Source organism: Diaphorina citri, unplaced genomic scaffold (assembly GCF_000475195.1).
Source record: "Diaphorina citri unplaced genomic scaffold, Diaci psyllid genome assembly version 1.1 scaffold205, whole genome shotgun sequence".
NCBI classification, from domain to species: domain Eukaryota; kingdom Metazoa; phylum Arthropoda; class Insecta; order Hemiptera; family Psyllidae; genus Diaphorina; species Diaphorina citri.
In genome coordinates, this window is record NW_007377642.1 from 55858 (window position 1) to 81559 (window position 25702).

General features: G+C 36.9%; 2 protein-coding genes and 1 long non-coding RNA gene across 3 annotated transcripts; 2 read left to right on the plus strand and 1 right to left on the minus strand.

Moving 5' to 3' along the window:
• Positions 1–7456: 7456 nt before the first annotated feature.
• On the plus strand, positions 7457–11801 carry LOC103505929. Its single transcript, XM_008470303.3, has 4 exons — positions 7457–7574; positions 8717–8901; positions 9278–9472; positions 11606–11801. Exons 1-4 carry the CDS (start codon positions 7498–7500, stop codon positions 11773–11775), a joined length of 627 nt encoding a protein of 208 aa, XP_008468525.2. The 5' UTR covers positions 7457–7497; the 3' UTR covers positions 11776–11801.
• A 1432-nt stretch (positions 11802–13233) lies between these two features.
• Positions 13234–14969, minus strand: LOC103505944. Its single transcript, XM_026821123.1, has 3 exons — positions 14897–14969; positions 14641–14833; positions 13234–14480 (listed from the first exon to the last, which is right to left on the minus strand). Exon 3 carries the CDS (start codon positions 14161–14163, stop codon positions 13234–13236), a length of 930 nt encoding a protein of 309 aa, XP_026676924.1. The 5' UTR covers positions 14164–14480; positions 14641–14833; positions 14897–14969.
• Positions 14970–15194: 225 nt separating this feature from the next.
• On the plus strand, positions 15195–16998 carry LOC113466052. The gene is made up of 2 exons (XR_003390584.1): positions 15195–15735; positions 15848–16998. It is a non-coding gene; the product is annotated as an uncharacterized LOC113466052 (long non-coding RNA).
• Positions 16999–25702: the final 8704 nt, after the last annotated feature.

Consider the following 25702-nt stretch of genomic DNA (forward strand, 5'->3'; position numbering starts at 1 on the left):
CACAGAAAAACTTCTGTGACCGGTTTTTTGTGAAGTCAGCAATATTTCATAGGCGGTTCTTGCCTAAATTTTTGGGGGGGCTTGATTTTGAAGGTACACCTTCAAAATTTTGATTTGGCTTTATGTAAAAAAATCTGGTGTGAACATCACACGACTTTCCTTATTCTATTGAATGATGCTTATTTGAGTATTATATTAGATATTACCCTAACTTTTACCATATCTCTAACCGTTTAGTCGGTATAGCTGAAAACCGCCAAAAAACGGTCGAAATCCGTCCAAAGACGGTCAAAATACCGCCATCCGCAGCACCTATCTCAACCAAACGTTTTTGACTTGCATCCTTGTCACATTTGCAAACTCGATACCAAATTTCAAGTCTCTAGCTCATACCGTTCCCGATATATTGTTAAATTACACCGAAAACCGCCAAAAAGCGGTATCCGCCAACCGTTGCACCGATCTCAACCAAAAGTTTCGTGTCGCATCCTTGTCACATTTGACATCTACATACAAAATTTCAAGTCTCTAGCTCTTATCGTTCTCGAGATATTTTGTTTACAGACAGACACACAGACACACACACGGACCAAACTTTGGATTTGGAAATTATTTAACAACAGAACAAATGTAGCAACAGACAAAATATAGCAAATGTACAATATGTACAAGTCATTATGGGATTGAGAATATGGTATAACTATTTAAAATTATGTATGTCAACAACTGTCAACTTATACATAGATATCCCATAATTCAGAGATTTTACCGTTTATATGGGGATAATTATTTTCCTGGATGATTTACAGGAATTACAGATACCTAACCATTTTCTTGATACTAAGGTTATTAAGATGAGTTTATTCAATAAAACATGATTATTTGTGAAGTTACGCCTACATAGATGCTAAACTCTTACACAATCTGACTTGTGTAAAATCTGCCTGGTAATGTTCGTAAACTTGTTGCACATCATGACTTCTTCCTCCTCCCAAATGATAAATAGACATTTCTGTATATCACCTTGCCACTACAGCTTATCCATCATCTTTTTCTATTCCTCCTCCCCCTCTTCTCATGTCGTTTTTCTTTCCACCAAGTTGTCATGATATATACTCATGATCATGTCACCAGGGCGAGATATAACCATGACTTGAATTACTCTCATGAATACAGAACATGAACCCATAACTTATTATTTACTTTATTGAGTGAGAAGAGGGAGGGGGGGATAAACTGCTGGTTATGGATTATGGATGATATGGAAATACAAATACTCTCATGAATACAGAACATGAACACATAACTTATTATTTACTTTATTGAGTGAGAAGAGGGAGGGGGGATAAACTGCTGGTTATGGATTATGGATGATATGGAAATACAAATGACAATCAGATTAATTAGACTTATACTTTATCATGGACATGACTATTATCAGTATTGTGAATTGTGAGGGACTTCGCGTCAGAGAAAAGGTCGGCAATGTCTTGGTTATTTTACAGGCGCGATCTGCACTTTACTGAGAATCAAAAGCTACTCTCTTCAGGACTATAGGTATTATTACATTACGTATAGTTCAACGCAGTTCCCTTGGCTGTCAAAAACATAAACCATTCTGAAGTGACTATATAAACTACAAATATAATGGCTACTCTCTTCAGGACTATAGGTATTTTTACATTACGTATAGTTCAACGCAGTTCCCTTGGCTGTCAAAAACATAAACCATTCTGAAGTGACTATATAAACTACAAATATAATCCACACACATGTCGTTATAATATAATATGCTCTCCTCTTCAAACAGACACACAAAATTTAAATATAATAACAAAACACATACTAATTGTTTTTATTATAATGGAGTCCAAAGCTTCGATAAATCCTCAAACAGACACACAAAATTTAAATATAATAACAAAACACATACTAATTGTTTTTATTATAATGGAGTCCAAAGCTTCGATAAATCCTAACAAAACACATACTAATTGTTTTTATTATAATGGAGTCCAAAGCTTCGATAAATCCCTCTCCTCCCCAATCCCCATGCTCTTAGTTAGATAAATAAAATGATGTATGTACCTACAGTTCCAGGCTGTACTTAAGAGAGAAACATAAATATTTCAAAAATAAACACAACGTTTTCATTTCAATTCAAACAATAATTTGAAAAAAAAAAAAAAAAAAAAAAAAAAAAAAAAAAAAAACCTAAAATCCGATGTTTACCTACCATGCTGGCACCGGTCGCTATGCGCATTTATATGTCATAGCTACTCATTTTCCTCACGAGGCTGCGTGGGCTCCGCAACAGCCAGTCACGGAATCAATCATTTGCATGATACAAATTTCTTGACCCCGGCGGGAATCGAACCCGGGTCTCCCGCGTGCAAGGCGAGCGCAGTGACCACTACGCCCCTATACCTAATACATACTATACAGATACACTAATAGTAGGTACTATACCTAAGCCTATAGAATCTATAGATATTCGTAATACGTGTAATAACATTTTTGATCAAATATGGAAGATAGAGATGATTGATGATCAAAGCGAAGCTATAAGTACTTTAATAATATTATGTAGAAAGTATTGATTTACATATTGTATTTTCATAGCGAAGCTATACCAGTTCTTCAATTTGACTATGTTTGTGGTCTTCGTAGTAATTTTAATTTTTTTCGATGTTCAATTGAAATTTTACTTGGGGAGACAAAAGATTAGGCAAAACGGATCAATATCGTTAATACACCATAGCATGTTTTTTACACAAAAGAAGTTTGACTGATGATTAGCGTGTTCCAATACATACATATAATAATTATGTTCTTTTTGAATAGGTACCAAAATACACAAAAGAAGTTTGACTGATGATTAGCGTGTTCCAATACATACATATAATAATTATGTTCTTTTTGAATAGGTACCAAAACTCAAGACTGTATGTAAGTGGGTGCTCTAGGAGTGTGAGAGCATAGACTGCATAGCATAGAGCATACTACCTAAATACTTTCTGGTATAGTAAAACTCAAAGAACTAGAGAGAGAGGGGAGGGGGGAAGAGGAAAAAAGAAAGGGAGAAGGAAAAGAAGAAGAAGAAGAAGAAGAAGAAGAGAGAAAAAACTGCTGTTGCCAAAAATTCTGCCCTTTAAAACAGAACAAGATAAAGAAATTCCTATGAGAGCATAGACTGCATAGAGCATACTACCTAAATACTTTCTGGTATAGTAAAACTCAAAGAACTAGAGAGAGAGGGGAGGGGGGAAGAGGAAAAAAGAAAGGGAGAAGGAAAAGAAGAAGAAGAAGAAGAAGAGAGAAAAAACTGCTGTTGCCAAAAATTCTGCCCTTTAAAACAGAACAAGATAAAGAAATTCCTATGTACCTACATTTTTATGTAAGAACAGCATTACCATCATTCTAGAGGGCATAAATTTAGTGAACCTAATTTGTCTACGTGTAATTTAAGGCTTGGAGAAAAAACTGCTGTTGCCAAAAATTCTGCCCTTTAAAACAGAACAAGATAAAGAAATTCCTATGTACATTTTTATGTAAGAACAGCATTACCATCATTCTAGAGGGCATAAATTTAGTGAACCTAATTTGTCTACGTGTAATTTAAGGCTTGCAGAAAACGTAATGAAAATTTTCGGCGGGAAATACCTAGGTATAAGAAGAGAATGAAATTTATAAAAATGAAATATAAATAAAAACAATGGAATTAATTACGCCAGATGTGTTGGATGATATTTGGTATAAGAAGAGAATGAAATTTATAAAAATGAAATATAAATAAAAACAATGGAATTAATTACGCCAGATGTGTTGGATGATATTTAGGTAAGAGAGCGGCGATAAATTTTGAGAGAAAGAGAGAGAGAGAGAGAAAGAGAGAGAGAGAGAGAGAGAGAGAAAGAGAGAGAGAGAGAGAGAGAGAGAGAGAGAGAGAGAGAGAGAAGGGAGGGTACATTTTAGGTACATTACAAAAGAAAGAAAAAAACTGTTACTTCTATGTATAAATAAATAGGTAGGTACATAGTTTATTTTGCTTCGGAAAAACTGTAAGTGGTAAGTACGTCTACCTAACATGTTTGAATAATATACTTTATGTACCTTTACATCTAGAGGCAATACTAATATACATATATGAGTGTAGATAAAATATCTTTTATATTATGAGCGGTAATTTATTTGTACAGGGTTACAGGGTCTGGTGTGTTGAAAAAAAAATATATTAGAGAGAGAGAGAGAGAGAGAGAGAGAGAGAGCAATTTTCAAACACCCTGTATGTAAGACAGAATTTAATTTCCCCTCTCATCTGAATCTATTGAAAACAAATAATAAAAAAAGTAAAAAAAAGGTGGTAGAAAAGTGTAGCAAAATTTTATCAACCCTTGTGCCTTATGGTTATAGTCATTTACCTATTCATTGAGCAGGATTGCTATTTGTCAATAATATAGAAGATATAGAGGTTGGCACCTAGTACTCTAATAATATACTGATAAATAGTAATTACAGCTTTGTAAGCTATTCTGGTACCTAGTGGTCAACAGGGAGATTCTATGTTCAATCCTAATAGTTTGTTTTGTTCATTTTTAATGTATTTCTACTGCAATTTTTGTAAAAAAAAGGTTAATACAGAAAGTAAACATACAATTCCTTGCAGGCATTGGTAATCATTCTTGATCAATTTAGTTAAAAAAGAATATAGTAGTATTTCATCATATAAAGGTACAGTCTGGAGCTAGAGGAGAAGGCTCAATGTATTATTCAAAACAAAGAAATATAACGGTAAAAAACATTACATTTCTACTGTGTAAAAATATTTCCCAGGGGTCTAAATATTCACCATTTTGTTTTTATTTTATTATTCCTCGCGAACTTTTGCGCTTAATAAGTTTTTTCTCTTGTGGGTAGGAAGTAGGAAGAAGCAGAAGGGAGAAGAAATATGAGAAGTCATTTGTACTGGTTGAAAATACTGACAGAAGAAAGGTTAAAATAAGGGGGGTACCTATGGAAATTATAAAAAAACATACAAGTATGAGTAAATGAAACTTGAAATAAGTACCTATCCAGGATAAAGGAAAGAAATTCCCTGAATGACGACCTGAGGGAATTTCAGGTCACCTCATGGGGAGGCAAAATAAATTAATCATACTCTAGCAAGGGGTACATTATGGCATCAAATAAACCAGATGAGTGGTTCCCTCGAAAAAAGGTTAGGGATTTTTTTTTTACTCTTTCGGGATTAGATGGAAGTTTGTGTTAGGAGTTAGGTAATGCTCATCAGAGACTTTGGTTCTACCTGGCCTAGATCTAACTACCTATATAGAAAAAACAACAGCAGAATACTACAAAATAAAATTGTTAAAATTACTCTTTCGGGATTAGATGGAAGTTTGTGTTAGGTTAGGAGTTAGGTAATGCTCATCAGAGACTTCAGAGACTTTGGTTCTACCTGGCCTAGATCTAACTACCTATATAGAAAAAACAACAGCAGAATACTACAAAATAAAATTGTTAAAATATACTCTAACATAAAATAAGTTTCAGAAAACTTTACTCCAAACCGTATTCGAACCCTCAATCTGAAGTACCTAATACCTATTGGTAAGTCTACTCTAACATAAAATAAGTTTCAGAAAACTTTACTCCAAACCGTATTCGAACCCTCAATCTGAAGTACCTAATACCTATTGGTAAGTAATTCAATAGGATAAGGAAAGTCGTGTGATGTTCACACCAGATTTTTTTATTTTTAGTTCAGATATTTTAATTTGGTTATTTTATTTCAGTTGCTCTTTTTAGTTGAGAGCTTTTAATTTAGTTCTTTCAGTTGTCCGTCCTTCAAGTCCGCTAGTTTTAAGTTCATTAATTTGTCCTTTTCGTTAGTATATTCTATTCCTTTAAGTTTAGTGTACCATGCACCTTTGGTCGTTTAGTTTAATTTTATTTTTCTCAGTTATCTTTTCAGTGATGCCTTTTTATTTTAGCTCGGCCAGTTTTAGTTTTTGAGTTTTTCTCTGTTCATTTGATTGTTTTCATTTCTCTCTCTCTCTCTCTCTCTCTCTCTCTCTCTCTCTCTCTTTTTTTTTTTTGTTCTTACCAAATTTTGATGATTTTCCTGTATAATAATACATACCTACATAATACCTAATATTGCATCTGATGGAATATTTCATGGGATAAAACTGAACCTGTCTGTTTTATTCAGAATTACATACCTACATAATACCTAATATTGCATCTGATGGAATATTTCATGGGATAAAACTGAACCTGTCTGTTTTATTCAGAATATTCAGCTCTCTCTAGTAAAAAAAATAATGGCGAGATTTCCTCTGGAAGTCTTTTTTATTTATTTTAATCGGTCTTCAATAAGCCATGCGATAGTTTCTAAAGTACCTATCTACCTATACTCTGTATGTAGATAGCTAAATGAATATACATATACATTATGTACATATATTATATTAAGTAGGTATGTGGCTATCTACCTATACTCTGTATGTAGATAGCTAAATGAATATACATATACATTATGTACATATATTATATTAAGTAGGTATGTGGTTTGCTAATACCTATAGATAGTGCACAAGTAAACTCTATAGTACACTTCCCCAGAAATTGTCGGGCTTCAAATATTATGTTTAATGACTATAATGAGTAATGAGTGGAAAAAAATAAAAAATAATCAACATGTATTTTTAGGAAGAATACTCATTTGTCTAATCGAGAAACAAACTGGCAGAAAACGGTTATACCTACAACAAGTGCACAAGTAAACTCTATAGTACACTTCCCCAGAAATTGTCGGACTTCAAATATGTTTAATGACTATAATGAGTAATGAGTGGAAAAAAATAAAAAAATAATCAACATGTATTTTTAGGAAGAATACTCATTCGTCTAATCGAGAAACAAACTGGCAGAAAACGGTTATACCTACAACAACAAAGTAGGATAAACTGGTTACATCCACTAACATAACATGGTACGAGTAAACTGGTTACATCCACTAACATAACATGGTAAACTTGTTAGATCCACCAACATAACATGGTAAACTGGTTACTGGTTACATCCACCAATATAACACGGTAAACTGGTTACATCCACTAACATAACATGGTAAACTGGTTACATCCACTAACATTCATAGCATTTTCTGAGTTACTGAATTTATTTCTAAAACTACATTAGACGAGTATTACTTGTGTTTCTATAGCATGTACATATGTAGATAATAAATAATACATAATTTATAATACCAACCTCAGAGGTGTAGTGGTAGCATGGTGGACTCTGGATCTGGACTCTGGAGGTTCAAATACAAGTCAGGTCGTAAAATTTGGCGTAGGTAATGGGGCTCAACCACTTTTTTTTTTCTTCGCTGATAAAGGAAGTTCGAAACACGCTGATCTCAATAGAAATGCTTAAAATTTCAACTATCACTTGAAGAATTGCGAGAGGGCACTAAGCTCCTATTACACGATGCGAGCCACAATACCTGAGTTCTTCTGTGACCGAAATTTCAAGACTGGCACCATGCAAAGTGTCCAGGATGTGGTGTAAGTATGCCAGAACTATGTGAGTGAGTATGCCAAAACTATGTGTGAGTATACCAGAACTATGTAAGTGAGTAGGTATTTCAGACTTAAAAAAAAAGAAGGTTCGATAGAGGGAACTGTAAGCAACAAAGGAGGTCGTATCGTCCCGAAAGCGAAGAGAGAAGAAGGAAGACAGGAGAAGGTTCGATAGAGGGAACTGTAAGCAACAAAGGAGGTCGTATCGTCCCGAAAGCGAAGAGAGAAGAAGGAAGACAGGATAGAAGAAAGCCAGCCGTTCCGAGAACCTTATCCGTTTAGGATAGAGTTCGCCCCAGACAGGAATTAAACTCGCTACCTAGCGCTTACAAGGCAGAGGCGCTACAAACCAAGCTAACTAGGCTGGCAAGGTAAACTTTCTTTCGCCTCTAAGGAGTCTAACCCGTGACGTGATAGTAGTGTGGCTGTTCTGAACGAAATTACCTACAATATCCTGCCTCGGTGGTATAGTGGTCAGGACTATATCCTGCCTAGGTGGTATAGTGGTCAGGACTATATCCTGCCTAGGTGGTGTAGTGGTCAGGACTTTATCCTGCCTCGGTGGTGTAGTGGTCAAGGCGCTCGCCTGGTAAACAGGAGGGCGTGGGTTCAATCCCAGCCGAGGTATGAAATTTTACCTCAATATAATTTGAGAATTTGACCACAATAATAGTAGTAGCCTACTGCTGGAGTAAAGGGACTTTTCAGTCCTATTTAGTGGTCAAGGCGCTCGCCTGGTAAACAGGAGGGCGTGGGTTCAATCCCAGCCGAGGTATGGAATTTTATCCTCAATCAATTTGAGAATTTGACCACAATAATAGTAGTAGCCTACTGCTGGAGTAAAGGGACTTTTCAGTCTTATGCGACTATCACTTTTAGACTGAAAGTGGTCGAGACCATCATATTCCCCCACTTCACTATCACTTCTAGACTGAGTGCCTTTACTATCACTTTTAGACTGAGAGTCGTCGAGACCATCATATTCCCCATGGAGAATTTCCCGATTGTCCTGTCTGAAAGGGATAACTGTTCTGTCTACAACTACTGATGTCATTGTTATTATTATTATTTGAGTTCAAGTGACGTGATGGTAGTGTGTTTCTAACTTTATTCTATTCAAATTTCAGAAAGTTCTGCATCCTCCCCAATCGGACAGCGAAAGGTTGGGCAGTCCTTATGGGCAAATTGGACAACTACGATGCTTCCCAGCTGCACTTGGACAGTGCTATAAAACTCCTGTTTATGCATCTGGATAGCTTCTTACTAGCCCATCCACTGGTACCTGGCATCATATTTATGTTTGACATGCAAGGTATGTTGGTAACACCTCGAAAATCAAATTATTTGTGTTTAAAGCAGAGTTTTTTCACAACTTTTTTAGATATTACAGTATTACTAAGTGCCTCTTTTCAATTTTCTTAACCTTTTCACACTGGTAATGCCGCCACTGGTCGCTATTCGATTACAGTAGCTAGAGCTGAGTGCACCCCGAACTCTAAGCACAGAGCCGAAAAATTTCTTTTTAGGTATCTACTAATTTTGACCTCCCCCCCCCCCCCCAAATACCCACAGACCGAAAAATTTTTTTTTTGGTATCTGCTTATTTTGGCCCCCCCCCCCCCCCTAAAATAACCAATAGAACGTCTACATAAAATCTTCACACTCTGAAACACTTTGTTTTTTGTCAGGTACTAGTCTGTCCCATCTGACCCGAATCAATCTGTCCCTGGTCCGCAAATATTTGACCTACGTACAAGAAGCTATGCCACTTCGTCTGAAAGAAATTCGAATCATTAACGTGAACAATGTTATATCCCATATCATGAACCTTATCAAGCCATTCATCCATAAGAATCATCTGCAGTATGTGAGTATAACTTCAAGCTAGAGGGAAGGGGAGGCTAGATTGAGGAAGGGTAAAGGGCCGTTCACACTTGTCCATGTCGTGAGTTTCATCCGATTTTTTTCCGAATGTCCTGTAGACAATGTAGGTAATTTAAATGAGTGCTTCCAATACAAACGACACGATATTTTTTTCCCCCGAACGACTCAAAATGTCCTTGTAGGCTTACCTACTTACAGGTGAGAGGAGCTAGTAGCATCAGTCAATTGGTGCTCGATCCAGCAAGGTATGGTATTCTACGCCAGTATTAAGTTGATTAGTTGATGATTTTGTTCATGTCCCTTTTGGCAATATAATTTACATGAGAGTGTTCCCACTATTACGCACGACACGATTTTTTCCGCACGACACGTGGGAACGGGCCTCAAGCCTTAACGAACATTATCCCATCAGGATAAAATCCGCCCCGGGCGGGAATCGAACCCGCGGCCTAGCGCTTACAAGGCAGACGCACTACCCTTTTTTTATTGGTGAGTATAAATATATGAAAATAATATTGTTGGTTGTATTTAATTCTTTCTCTCCTCTCTTTCATAAACAAATCGTGAAATAAAAGACGCATTTCGTCAGCTTTGTAGGCGCCAGGCTGGCTTTCTCCTATCATGTCTTCCTTTTCTCTTCGCCTTCGGGACGGTAAGACCTTAAGGTGCGTCCCCACTTCTGTTGAATGTGTTGATCAACATGTTGAGGTTGCTCAACATGTTGATCGTGGACGTGTTGATCCACAAAATGTTGAGTAGAACGGAACCCGACCGAAGGCGGTAAAGATCAAAGGAAATTTTGTTGAACGGGAAACATTTTTCTAGTGTGGACGGTTCTACAAAATGTCCAACTTTTTTCTCCATCATCATCACCATTCAGTACTAGAGCATCAGTGTTAATGTGCTAGGAAAAAAAGAAAGGTGCTTTGTTGGACGTGTTGATCCACAAAATGTTGAGTAGAACGGAACCCGACCGAAGGCGTCAAAGATCAAAGGAAATTTTGTTGAACGGGAAACATTTTTCTAGTGTGGACGGTTCTACAAAATGTCCAACTTTTTTCTCCATCATCATGTTTTTTTGTTGGTGAGTATAAATATATGAAAATAATATTGTTGGTTGTATTTAATTCTTTCTCTCCTCTCTTCCATAAACAAATCGTGAAATAAAAGACGCATTTCGTCTGCTTTGTAAGCGCCAGGCTGGCTTTCTCCTATCATGTCTTCCTTTCCTCTTCGCCTTCGGGACGGTAAGACCTTAAGGTGCGTCCCCACTTCTGTTGAATGTGTTGATCAACATGTTGAGGTTGCTCAACATGTGTAAGTGATCTATGGCCAGTGTTGAAATCTCGATAAACTCGCTTTAATTTAACTCTTGAAGAAAGTAATCTAATAGATCAGTTGCGCTTACTTGGGTGATGTTTCAAAGTCATAAAGCAGGAAAAATGAGGACCAACAAAATTTTTCTTTTTCCTCTACGACTTCTAGATACCGAGATAAATCGATTTAAAAAATACCGGTAAATCGTGAAGTTTGACGTCACGGAATACGCTACCGTAGACGATGACTCCCGCTTCGTTTGTTTGTGCGCAAGCGTTTCTGCGCATTTTGACGTGAAATCTGACGTCACAACTCTTTGAATTTTTTCATGTATGTTTGAATACTGTTGGTCAACAAATCAACAAAATTGAAAATAAATAGTGAGGCCGGTGCAGTGTTGATCAACATTGTTGATCAATACATTCAACACCAGTGGGGGCCCACCTTTAGCAGTTACAGTTCCCTCTATCAAACCTCTTTGAAAAAAGACACATTTTCTCCCTCGTTTTATGCCGACCACTCACGTTCAAAGGGTCGGAGAGACCTAGGTCCGCCACACAAGTTCAAGGCCGGTGCAGTGTTGATCAACATTGTTGCTCAATACATTCAACACCAGTGGGGACGCACCTTTAGCAGTTACAGTTCCCTCTATCAAACCTCTTTGAAAAAAGACACATTTTCTCCCTCGTTATATGCCGACCACTCACGTTCAAAGGGTCGGAGAGACCTAGGTCCGCCACACAAGTTCCGACTGTCTGGCAGTGACCGACCGACATTAATATTATATCTGGATTATCTGGAAAAAGTTTCGTTGTAAAACGCGTTCTGTTCTGAAATTTCAGAATTGGCCATCAACCAACTCGCAGACTGTTCCAACATGTTTGATGACGAAGAGCGACTCCTCTCTCAGTTGAACAAGAATTTCAAAAAGTCCAAAACCAACGTTACCATTGAGGGATCTTTCAAAAAACTGGATCTGGACTGAAAGCAAAAGGGACCGCCAAATTGGACATCCGGAAGTATACCTACCACCTGCAAGAGGAGGTACCTACTCTAAAAGTCTAATCTCCCTTCATTTCCAAATGGGTACGGTACACGAAAAAGCCCGTTGTAAATTAATTTGTCCATATGTCGTCTATGAAAAATATCAAAACACGCACTGTCCCTGTACATATGTATGTACTTTCCGTATCCATGAAATAGGCATGTTAATATTGGTAATTGCCTACATAAATAAGGGAATAGCAAGTAAATACTTTCCTTCCTATACGATAAGGAAAGTAAAAATTGAAAAAAAGAGGATACTTGAAGGAGAAAAAAAAGGGAGGACATTTGTAAAAGTATGTGTTTATTCATCTCCTACTGTTCTTCTGCGCCGCTTACGCTTGGTTCATTAGGATCTCTGGGCCGTCCGCCCGTCAAAATGTCCTTCTCTGACGGCGTCAGAAACCGCTTGTCCACCCCGTCTTCTCTCAAATACCAGGGTCTCTCATCCACAGGTTCCCCAGACGAGGAAGAAGACTCAGACGATACCGCAGTTCCCATCTTTTCCCTCTCCGTGTGAGACATCACTTGTTCCAGATGTTTAACATCTTTGCAGAACTGGATAACTTCGGACACAGTGGGCTGCAGCTCAACATCTTTGCAGGAAAACTTCTTGTAGGCTTTGCAATAATACTGCACACTGTCTTCAGCAAGTTTCCGTTCTTCTTCAGAGCTAAATTGGCTCGGATGGCCTTTTATCTTACAAGAGCGATCTTTGTAAGACGAATCTTCTGGTGTTTCTGGCTCTTCGAATTTTTCTACGGGTTCTTCAATTTCTACTATTGGTTCTTCAAATTCTTCGAGACATTCTTCCGATTCTTCGAGAGTTAGTATTGGTTCTGGGAATTTTGGTTCTGGTTCAACCATATGTTCCGATTCTTCAAGCAGATCGTGTACGGGTTCGATTTCTACTACTGGTGGCGCAGGTTTCGGCTTCTCTGGTTTCTCTTTAAGATCACGTAGTGTTTTCTGCAGTAAATCATCCTTGATAGCACCTTTGTCCAGACCCTTATCAGGTTTCACCTTTCTTTCCAGGTCTTTTTGTGTTTGGCCATCACGCGTCGGTACAAATGCCGCCGTTTCCTTGTCTACTTTCTGAGTACTGGTTTGTGTGAATTGTTCCACACCGGGTTCAGGTTCTGGTTTTTCACATGGTATTTCTATTTGAGCAGCTTCTTCCTTGCATGGAATAGCAACAATTTTGTCATCACAGACAATGACACATAGTTCTGTTGAAGTTCCGTCATCAATATATTCAACTGATTCCTTACATAGGTCTTCCTCTGGGATGCAGACTTCTCCTTGGGCGAGAGTGTCGCATATGGTTTGAGGATCTCGACAGATAATGTCACACAGTGTAGGCGAAGGCTCGTTGTCTGTACATTCTACAGATGGGTTTTCACATATGGAGAGAGATGCAGACTTCTCCTTGGGCGAGAGTGTCGCATATCTTTTGAGGATCTCGACAGATAATGTCACACAGTGTAGGCGAAGGCTCGTTGTCTGTACATTCTACAGATGGGTTTTCACATATGGAGAGACTCATTTCGGTGCATGCATCTATAGCTTCTGGAGTACCTTTTTGAGTTGTGGCAGTCTTTAAAGAGACAAGGGAACAAGTTGTACCACGAGACACGGGCCTTTCTTTGCATTCCTTCTTGGGAGCCTCAGATGGTTTTTCACATATCGAGAGATTTACTTCAGTACATGCATCTTTAGCTGTTGCACAAGGAGTATCTTTTTGTGTCATGACATCCCTTCTACAGACAATAGAGCAGGTTGTACCACGAGAAACAGGTCTTTCTTTGCATACTTTCTTTGGGGCCTCGGTTTTTTCTTTGCACACTACAGATGGTTTTCCACATATTGAGAGATTTATTTCGGTACAAGCGTCTTTAGTTGTTGCACAAGGATCATCTTTTTGTGTTGTGACATCCTTCGGTCTCCCACAGACAATAGAACACGTTCCACGGGAAACTGGCCTTTCTCTACACTCTACAGACGCGTCTTTACTTTTCGGGCGATCCTTTCGAGGACAAATTTCTGGGACACGATCTTTCTGAGCCACACTTTTGGCCATGTCGCAGAATATGGCACACAGTTCAGCCACGGTGGGGCTTGGCTTTAAGCTTTCGACGGCCTTTTCGTTACAAGGGGAAACGTCCTTGAATGCCTTTTCGGCATTTGTTGCACAATCTTCTTGAACACTTACTCGTTTATCTTTGCAACACATGAGACATTTGTTTTGTGGAGCATCCATTTTTACACTCTCTTCCGAAATACTCAATTCTTTGCAGCAGACGACACATTTGTCTGATGCAGCACTCATTCTTAGACATTCTTCCGGTTGTACGTCTTCTTTTCGGCCTTTGACGTGGCATCTGAGCGTCAGCTTACCTTGTTCCCCAAGTATCACTTCACATTCCGCTGGAATGGCCTTGCACCCGTCCGGAAGAACGCTACATATAGCTTCAGTTAACGAATCCCTAGAAGGGTCAATTTCTCGAGTGCAGCATTTACACAAGAAGTCTTCTCTAGATCTGCTTGACAAGGAGTGACTGGAATGAGAAGGGGTCTCGTCGGTTATAACAGATTCGAAACTGTCCCAGGAACCGCAACTACTGATCAGCGTTTCACTGTCAGAATCTTCAGCCCCTAGAAGGGTCTATTTCTCGAGTGCAGCATTTACACAAGAAGTCTTCTCTAGATCTGCTTGACAAGGAGTGAGAAGGGGTCTCGTTGGTTATAACAGATTCGAAACTGTCCCAGGAACCGCAACTACTGATCAGCGTTTCACTGTCAGAATCTTCAGCCGTCCTTTCACTATTACAATCTTCACTAGTCACTTCACTATCACTTCTAGACTGAGTGCCTTTACTATCACTTTTAGACTGAAAGTCGTCGAGACCATTATATTCCCCCACTTCACTATCACTTCTAGACTGAGTGCCTTTACTATCACTTTTAGACTGAAAGTCGTCGAGACCATCATATTCCCCATGGAGAATTTCCCGATTGTCCTGTCTGAAAGGGATAACTGTTCTGTCTACAACTACTGATGTCACTTCACTATCACTTCTAGACTGAGTGCCTTTACTATCACTTTTAGACTGAAAGTCGTCGAGACCATCATATTCCCCCTCCCCAAATTATCGTGATTGGAGTTCAAAATGCAGACCATCCAAAAAATACTCCTTACCAGTTATTCAAAAAACTACTCCTTACCAGTTACCATAGTCTTACCAATTACCATAGTACTCTGGACACCCTGTATATTAAGCTAGCCGATAAAACAAAAAAAATGTCTTTTATCAAAGTTGAACATACCGGGTTTGAACATTGGGAGGAACTCGAGAATAATATTCTCTGACCATACAAAATCATGTGAACCACTCTCACAGGCCGTAGACAGTCTGGTAGCGCAATGGAAAGCCCTGGTAGCCCTTGCCCCGAATGTTCCAGCTTCCTCATCACGGTCTCTACAGTAAATAAGGTTCACCTACTTGGTTTTTAACCCCGATTTGGAATACAGTTCACTTAACTAAAAGGTAGTTTTTTTCTTCTTCTCCTTCTTCTCCGACCTTTCCGTTCGAATTCAATGAAAATAATTCATAAAATTATCGTGATTGGAGTTCAAAATGAAGACCATCCAAAAAATACTCCTTACCAGTTATCAAAAAAAACTACTTCTTACCAATTACCATAGTACTCTGGACACCCCTGTATATTAAGCTAGCCGATAAAACAAAAAAAATGTCTTTTATCAAAGTTGAACATACCGGGTTTGAACATTGGGAGGAACTCGAAGGGTTAAATTTAACCCTTTAATGGGATTAACTTAAGCCCATTATGGCCAGTCTTACTACTGAGAGTTAACATAGTGTCAAGGGTTTCCTCTGAGGTCACCAATTCGATTTAGACAGGCCAGTTAACCCTTTAATGGGATTAACTTGAGCCCATTATGGCCAGTCTTACTACTGAGAGTTAACATAGTGTCAAGGGTTTCCTCTGAGGTCACCAATTCGATTTAGACAGGCCAGTATTTCTTGAAATCTGCATTAACTGAAAACTCTGTGGTAAGATCGGGCATTAATGGGTTATCTTTAACCCGAAAGTGGGTTGATTTTCACCCTTTAATGTTCAAACCGCTACAAATCCGCCGTAACAAGGAATCTACGTGAATAAATTATGACTTTAAATAATAAAAACATAAAATAAATACATAATTGATAATAATAGCTAAAATATATAAAAATCACTACTGAAATCATAATACAGGGTGCGTTGGAATCGTGTTCCCCATTTTTGAAGGGGACAAGAGGAAATCTTATGCTGTGACTATCGTAGAATGGGTGTGTTGCTACACAGACCACGCAGGTCTAATGTAGCAGTTGTTTCATTGGCCTTTTTTATGTAACGCTTCCAATAATCCCAATCAAGTAGGCACATTTCTTACTTACCACTTACCGAAAAAAGTAAGTGATCTATGGGCGGTGTTGAAATCTCAATGATTAAACTCGCTTTAATTTAACTCTTTTCGACCTTTTAAAGTTACTTTTTCGGAGTTTTTGACCTCCGATTTGGATTTTTCACAACTTTTTACGTAGGAATCGACCTTTTATTAATAATATTTTCCCAATTACAACTCCTCCATTGGGTAATAAATTTGAAATAAGCCAATCAGATTGCTTCATCCGAGAGTTAAACTCTATTTGTGGCCCCGGTCACTAGTGATTATTTAACCTGGACTCAAAGACGACCAGCTAATGGGCATACTGTATAAATGGGTTTTATATCTTCTCCTTTTGAAAATCTCACGACAGTATAATTTATCTAGGATGAAGATTTCCATTGGAATGATGGTTTTGGCTGTGATGTTCAAACAGTCACAGGCTGGCAGCTGCTTTATTTTGTTACAAATAAATATTTCTCTCTGCCAAACTTTCAATCATCTCTAAATTCAGCTAAAAATGGGGAGCACCAAAACCCGACACCCTGGCTCACATTGGTGAAAATAAAACATAACACTAGTAAAACATTACAATATAAAGTTTAATATTAAAAGATTTTTTTAAAGGAATGTATTGTCAACACTGAATGCGGGGAGTGTGTATTTCTACGCATCATCTTTGAAGAAAATGGCCCGGGAAAAACACTTTTTTCGAGGAAATTATATCTAGATAAAATGGCCCAAAACCATAATTTGCGTAAAATGAAAAGGCTGAAAAACTCTTTTTTGATGAAATTATATAGATAAAATGACCCAAAACCGTGAGGAAATTATATCTAGATAAAATGGCCCAAAACGATAATTTGCGTAAAATGAAAAGGCTGAAAAACTCTTTTTTGATGAAATAATATAGATAAAATGATCCAAACCGTCTTTTGCGTAAAATAAGAAGGTTGAAAAACGCCGAAAATGGCTTTTCACGGACATTAGATAAAACAGCTGAGATAGTCTTTCATAGAAAATCCATAATAGTAACAGTGCCTATTTAACTATTTGAATGGGAAAGAGTATCCTCATTTATACAGCTCCAGTGTACATTTTATTTTGTATTTATTAAAGTGTATGCACATTTTAAAAAGTAAGAAAAGAATTTTTCAATAGAATATAAACAGGTTTGAGTTCTTCAAGAAATATACACTTCCGCACGATTATTCAAATAAATTAATATTTTAAAGAAGAAACGAAATTTTTAGGGTATAATAAAGGTAAGAAAAAACCGAATGAATAGGAGAGAAAAAAATAGTAATAGGACTAATAGACGTAATTCAATAGCGAGTAATAGCTACGGCCCAATGGCGCATGCGCAAGCAGCTTTGCACGGCTATTATTGACTATAAGTCCGTCTTTGCGCCAATTACGAAGAAATAAAGAAAACTGTTAGATTATTTAATTTATAAGAAGAAATCAACAGCGTTTTTTTTTTTTATCCATTACATAATAATTATTACCTATTTCATGTTATTTTTCAATCAAGAGAAATTGAATATAAAGTATTACTTGAGTTCACACTTTTGATGGGAACAACTTTGATCTTACAAGTAGTGGATTTTCATAAACAATTCAATTTTTACTAATTGGAACCTTGGAAGGATTTGAACCTTAACTCACCACAGAATAGAAAGTCCGGAAAGTAGATTTCGATAAGGTGATAAAAACAGATAAATATCTGGGTAAAGTACAGTAAAGTGCAAGAAGGTTTTTTGGTAGGAATAGGATCCACTAAATTTCTAGTTTTAAAGTTTCCACTTAGAATTATTGAAATGCATATTTATATTCTACTTATATGCTCGTTTTAATTATTTATAGGCAAGGGATAGTATTTTATTCATATACGTCAAAGGATAAAAGAAGGACAGTTTCCTTTTGATAAGTAAGAAGAAGGGAAGTGGTTTTTATTTTATTTAAGGTTATTTATTATTTATTTAAATGGTCGTTTATTGGTGAACAAAGGTTGGAGCGAACCATTGAAATTCCTTATTTATTTGGTATCCCAATCGAGTTTTAAACTACACTGCGCCAAGCAATTAGGGGAACGCTCCTATTTTTCGGTTTTTCTCAAACTGCTGTTCCGTGTTCTATTTTTTTTCGGTAAAACCATTATTAATATTCTTTGCTGTAAAGTTTAAAACTTATTTCACAATACCTACTTACCCTGTGAGTAAAAAAAGAAAAATCAAAAACAAGGAAGGATCAGTTTTATGCTGAAAATGCATGTTTTTGGAGATAAATGTTAACGTAACTTTTTTTCTCCTCAATATTTTTACACCATTTTTTATTACAATATAAAGTTTAATATTAAAAGATTTTTTAAAGGAATGTATTGTCAACACTGAATGCGGGGAGTGTGTATTTCTACGCATCATCTTTGAAGAAAATGGCCCGGGAAAAACACTTTTTTTCGAGGAAATTATATCTAGATAAAATGGCCCAAAACCATAATTTGCGTAAAATGAAAAGGCTGAAAAACTCTTTTTTGATGAAATTATATAGATAAAATGACCCAAAACCGTCTTTCGCGAAAAATAAGGAGGCTGAAAAACGCCGAAAATGACTTTTCGCGGACATTAGATAAAACAGCTGAGATAGTCTTTCATAGAAAATCCATTATAGTAACAGTTTCTATTTAACTGTTTATGATCTTTAAATAGGAAAGAGTATCCTCATTTATACAGCTCGAATGTACATTTTATTTTATTTTTATTTGTTTTTATTAAAGTGTATGCACATTTTAAAAAGTAAGAAAAGAATTTTTCAGTACAATATAAACAGGTTTGAGTTTTTCAAGAAATATACACTTCCGCACGATTATTTAAATATTTTAAAGAAGAAACGAAATTTTTAGGGTATAATAAAGGTAAGAAAAAAACCGAATGAATAGGAGAGAAAAAAATAGTAATAGGACTAATAGACGTAATTCGATAGCGAGTAATAGCTACGGCCCAATGGCGCATGCGCAAGCAGCTTTGCACGGCTATTATTGACTATAAGTCCGTCTTTGCGCCAATTACGAAGAAATAAAGAAAACTGTTAGATTATTTAATCTATAAGAAAAAATCAACAGCGTTTTTTTTTATCCATTACATAATAATCATTACCTATTTCATATTATTTTTCAATCAAGAGAAATTGAATATAAAGTATTACTTGAGTTCACACTTTTGATGGGAACAACTTTGATCTTACAAGTAGTGGATTTTCATAAACAATTCAATTTTTACTAATTGGAACCTTGGAAGGATTTGAACCTTAACTCACCACAGAATAAAAAGTCCCAAAAGTAGATTTCGATAAGGTGATAAAAACAGATATGTAAATATCTGGGTAAAGTACAGTAAAGTGCAAGAAGGTTTTTTGGTAGGAATAGGATCCAGTAAATTTCTAGTTTTAAAGTTTCCACTTAGAATTATTGAAATGCATATTTCTATTCTACTTAGATGCTCTTTTTAATTATTTATAGGCAAGGGATAGTATTTTATTCATATACGTCAAAGGATACAAAGAGGACAGTTTCCTTTTGATAAGTAAGAAGAAGGGAAGTGGTTTTTATTTTATTTAAGGTTATTTAATTTAAATGGTCGTTTATTGGTGAACAAAGGTTGGAGCGAACCATTGAAATTCCTTATTTATTTTTGGTATCCCAATCGAGTTTTAAACTACACTGCGCCAAGCAATTAGGGGAACGCTCCTATTTTTTGGTTTTTCTCAAACTGCTGTTCCGTGTTAAATTTTTTTCGGTAAAACCATTATTAATATTCTTTGCTGTAAAGTTTAAAACTTATTCCACAAGACCGCATACCTACTTACCCTGTGAGTAAAAAAAGAAAAATCAAAAATAAGGTCTAAGTCACTAAAATACATAATGTCACCCAATGTAAACCCGCTCTGATATACACTGCGCCAAGCAATTAGAGGAACGCTCCTATTTTTTGGTTTTTCTCAAACTGCTGTTCAGTGTTCAATTTTTTTCGGTAAAACCATTATTATTCCCAATGTAATCCCGCTCTGATATACACTGCGCCAAGCAATGAGAGGAACGCTCCTATTTTTTGGTTTTTCTCAAACTGCTGTTCAGTGTTCAATTTTTTTCGGTAAAACCATTATTATTAGTATTCTTTGCTGTAAAGTTTAAAACTTATTCCACAAGACCGCATACCTACTTACCCTGTGAGTAAAAAAAGAAAAATCAAAAATAAGGATCAGTTTTATGCTGAAAACATGTTTTTGGAGATAAATGTTAACGTAACTTTTTTTCTCCTCAATATTTTTACACCATTTTTGAACCAGGTGCTTTAGAAAAGAACACGATAAATGTTTACGTTACCTTTTTTTTCTCAATATTTTTACATATTTTACACCATTTTTGAACCAGGTGCTTTAAAAAAGAACACAGAACATTACTACTGGTAAGAATTAGAAAAAATTCTGGACCCTAGCCGGAAGTTTTTAAAAATCGTCCGTTTTTTGCCCTATTGCCCTATCCTTGTTTTTCATTTTTATTTTTTTACTCACAGGGTAAGTAGGTATACGGTCTTGTGGAATAAGTTTTAAACTTTACAGCTACTGGTAAAAATTAGAAAAAAATTCTGGACCCTAGCCGGAACTTTTTAAAAATCGTCCGTTTTTTGCCCTATTGCCCTACCCTTGTTTTTCATTTTTCCTTTTTTACTCACAGGGTAAGTAGGTATACGGTCTTGTGGAGTAAGTTTTACAGCAAAGAACATTAATAATTGTTTTACCGAAAAAAATTAACCGAACCGAAAGAAAAGCAGCTTGAGAAAAACTAAAAAAAAAAAAAAAAAAAAAAGGGTAAGTAAGTAGGTATACGGTCTTGTGGAATAAGTTTTAAACTTTACAGCAAAGAACATTAATAATGGTTTTACCGAAAAAAATTAACTGAACCGAAAGAAAAGCAGCTTGAGAAAAAAAAAGGAGCGTTCCTCTAATTGATTGGCGCAGTGTAGTTTTATGAAAGAGAACTTTCAAAATGGTTTGGTACCTAGTTGAATAGATTTTTCATTTTGTTATCATTATTATTTCCATGTTAGGTATCTATTAGTGGATGTACCACTATCACTTTACGCAATACAATTTTTTCACATCATTTGTTAGCTGAACATTGTGCATTGAATCCATTATTATTATTTTATTGACATCGTTGATCAATTTTGCTAGAGTGGATATTGTACAGTTTGCAATTAAAATAAAGATGGTAACTTTATCTTCTTCCGATCCCGGGATCCCGAAAAAATTGAAAATCGGTAAGCCATACCTAATCACGGAGCAGGCTTTGGCTTTCTACTTTCTCTTTAAATGTCACCTTCATGTGAACTTTGTTTTTATTTGATAAGTCAATTGGCATGTCAATTTCACACCCCTTAAATGTGCGTGCGTTTCTTCAATCATGTGTGACATGCACTTAATTTATTATTGTTCTTCCTAATACCTCCCTCTTTCAACTTTTTCATGCTTTGTTCACTGAAGATTTTTATTGATAACATTTTCAGAAGTTTGTAATAATGAAGCCAGCTATGTTTTAAACTACCTTACTAGTGTGGAAAACTCAAATATCTTGTGTTTGATGTGACATAAATTGGTATTATTAAAGCTTGAGATCTTTGTACCGGAAAATTTTATGCTCGTTCAAGCAAAGGACAATTCTTGTTTGATCCTTGCTGAAATTTGATACAAATACAAAGTTTTTATATTATTATTAAATTTTAATTATCAGTTTTTTTCACCTTTTTAATATTTTGCCTTTTTCTATCAGGAGTTATAACAGAAAAAGTAAAAAAGAGAGCGGAAGAGCTCAAGAAAAAAAAGTTCGAGTGACAGTAATTTTGCTATTTTTTCATCATTATCTATTTTTTTTTTTTTTTAAGATATCCCTTTTCCTCAAGAACTTCACTTTCTCTACGATTATATTTATTAGATGGGTCTTAAATATGTTTCCTAGATCTGCAGCTTGCTACATGTGCAAATAGAAACAAAATATCACATGTTAGAAGGGCAAGAAGGTTCCAGGGTAATTTTTCCCGTTGAAGATAGCATCAGGCATGAAGACTCTGTTCTCTGTTTTTAGAGGTATCTTCTACCTTACAACCAGTAGATAATAATTATTGCACTGATAAAAAATAATAAATATATTTATATGTATACTGTGTGGTACTAAAATGCACATGAAAATCAGAAATGAGATCGAGTTTGGCACTTGCCTCTTTTCGTGCTTTCTTTTGATCTCACCCTGTATAAAAAAAAAAATCTTAAAAAAACTTTTTTCTTCAATATTAGAAAACATAAAAAAGTAGACTGATATTACTTACAGTTTATAATAAAAAAGAACATTTTTGCTTAATTTATATTGTAATTAGTTGGTCAAGTTTTTACTTTCTCTACACTCTACAGACGCGTCTTTACTTTTCGGGCGATCTTTTCGAGGACAAATTTCTGGGACACGATCTTTCTGAGCCACACTTTTGGCCATGTCGCAGAATATGGCACACAGTTCAGCCACGGTGGGGCTTGGCTTTAAGCTTTCGACGGCTTTTTCGTTACAAGGGGAAACGTCCTTGAATGCCTTTTCGGCATTTGTTGCACAATCTTCTTGAACACTTACTCGTTTATCTTTGCAACACATGAGACATTTGTTTTGTGGAGCATCCATTTTTGCACTCTCTTCCGAAATACTCAATTCTTTGCAGCAGACGACACATTTGTCTGGTGCAGCACTCATTCTTAGACATTCTTCCGGTTGTACGTCTTCTTTTCGGCCTTTGACGTGGCATCTGAGCGTCAGCTTATCTTGTTCCCCAAGTATCACTTCACATTCCGCTGGTATGGCCTTGCACCCGTCCGGAAGAACGCTACATATAGCTTCAGTTAACGAATCCCTAGAAGGCTCGATTTCTCGAGTGCAGCATTTACACAAGAAGTCTTCTCTAGATCTGCTTGACAAGGAGTGAGAAGGGGTCTCGTCGGTTATAACAGATTCGAAACTGTCCCAGGAACCGCAACTACTGATCAGCGTTTCACTGTCAGAATCTTCAGTTGCGCTTACGCTTGGTTCATTAGGATCTCTGGGCCGTCCGCCCGTCAAAATGTCCTTCTCTGACGGCGTCAGAAACCGCTTGTCCACCCCCGTCGGAATGTGTGTCGCGAATTCTCGCGAGTTTGTGATATTTTTATCGGCCAGTCTCTGGACTGTCTAGAATTTTATAATAGCTCAGTCTAAAAAATTTTCGGACAGACATTCAGGAGTTCAGATTTTTTTCTCTCGGTCATTTTCAATTTATTCGGAACCCCTTTTTGGAGACTTACTATTATTTTGGGCATATTTTTCCTGTGAATTATCATCGTTCTACACCTAATATATTGTTACAACTATGTACGTTCAGTTACGGTTTTTTATTTCACTATTTTACGCCTAACTGTGGGGAAATACATACTCTCAAATACGCTTCCACACCACTCTGTCATCCACTCCATTTCCCCACAACGTGTGTGGCGGAAAAAGCTTCCAACTTCTAGTCTCTCGGAGGGACGGTCTAAAGACCAAAGTCGGAAGGTTCTTTTCGTCCTAAACGTTCCGGCGCGGCGATCTAACAACCTAGGTCTGTCAGACAGTCGAAGGTGCAGACCAACCTCAGTGGTGCAGTGGATAGCGTGGTGGACTTCGGATCTGGAGGGTGGTGGTTTTTTTTCGCCCTAAACGTTCCGGCGCGGCGATCTAACGACCTAGGTCTGTCAGACAGTCGAAGGTGCAGACCAACCTCAGTGGTGCAGTGGATAGCGTGGTGGACTTCGGATCTGGAGGTTGGTGGTTCGAGTCCGAGTCAAGTCAAAAAATTTAGCGTAGTGCATTAAGCGGGGAACGACATTTGTGACAAGCATTTATGCTTAACACAATTAAAATTCCTTCCTTCTTCTTCAGTCGAAGGTGCAGCTTTGTCCCCGAGTATTTGACAGTGGTGCATTTCTACTTCCCAATATTTCGCCCTACATGTGGCGGGGAACGACATTTGTGACAAGCATTTATGCTTAACACAATTAAAATTCATTCCTTCTTCTTCAGTCGAAGGTGCAGCTTTGTCCCCGAGTATTTGACAGTGGTGCATTTCTACTTCCCAATATTTCGCCCTACATGTGTATATCAAGAACTGAAAATAGTTATCATTTAACTATCTACACGGTGTCAGAGTACTATGGTTGTACTGATGATTTTATTGAAGGTTTCTAGGGGAAAGGGGAGGGGGATATAAACCTTTTGAGAGCTCACCCAAGAGTAAGAGTTTTAACTAGATTTTTTTTTTATATATATAATTAAGCAAGGTCTATTGTAGGTAATAATTACGCATTGTACAATGTTAAACCCACGAGACACGAGACCTTGTTTAGACTGCGGGGGTAAAGGGACTTTTCAGTCTCATTCGAGCAGGATAAACAAGGTATATTCTATTCTATTTTTGATGACAAAAAATCTCTTCTACATTTGAAGAACCTATTAGGGTTCCTATGGCCGCTACCGAATTCCCCCGCTAAATAGCGAGCGATATCCATTGAGTGAGGAATTCAGCGGCCGTTCTGTCTCGGTATAGAGTTCATGAAACGCTTCCCAATGTCTTTGATAAATTTAATGCCCTAAATGAAACTGCAGCTCCTAGAAACCCGGTTCGATTCCTGGTGAGGTTGAAAATTTGCATCTATTTTTTTTTTTTTTTCACAAGATCTAAAAAATAATGTTCTAAAAAAATCTACTCTTTTTCATCTTTAGATAACTACAGGTTGGAAACGTAGTTCATGAAACGCTTCCCAATGTCTTTGATAAATTTAATGCCCTAAATGAAACTGCAGCTCCCATGGCATAGTGATCATTGCTCTCGCTTGTATGCAAGAAACCGGGTTCGATTCCTATTGAGGTTGAAAATTTGCATCTATTTTTTATTACCTTCCTTATCCTATAGGAAGGAAAGTAATGTAATCGGGTCAAATTTTCGATGGTCAGATTTTAGTGCCAAAACACGTTTTGGGGTCCCTAGAACCTAAATCCAAAGTTTCAGCCATTGGTCCGTGTGTGTGTCTGTCTGTCTGTCTGTAAACAAAATATCTCGAGAACGGTAAGAGCTAAACTTGAAATTTGGTATGCAGCTGTCAAATGTGACAAGGATGCGACACGAAACTTTTGGTTAAGACCGGTGCAACAGTTGGCGGCATTTTACCGCTTTTTGGCGGTTTTCGGTGTAATTTAACAATATCTCGGGAACGGTATAAGCTAGAGACTTGAAATTTGGTATGTAGTTCAAAAATGTGACAAGGATGCAACACAAAACGTTTGGTGAAAATAGGTGCTGCGCTTGGCGGTATT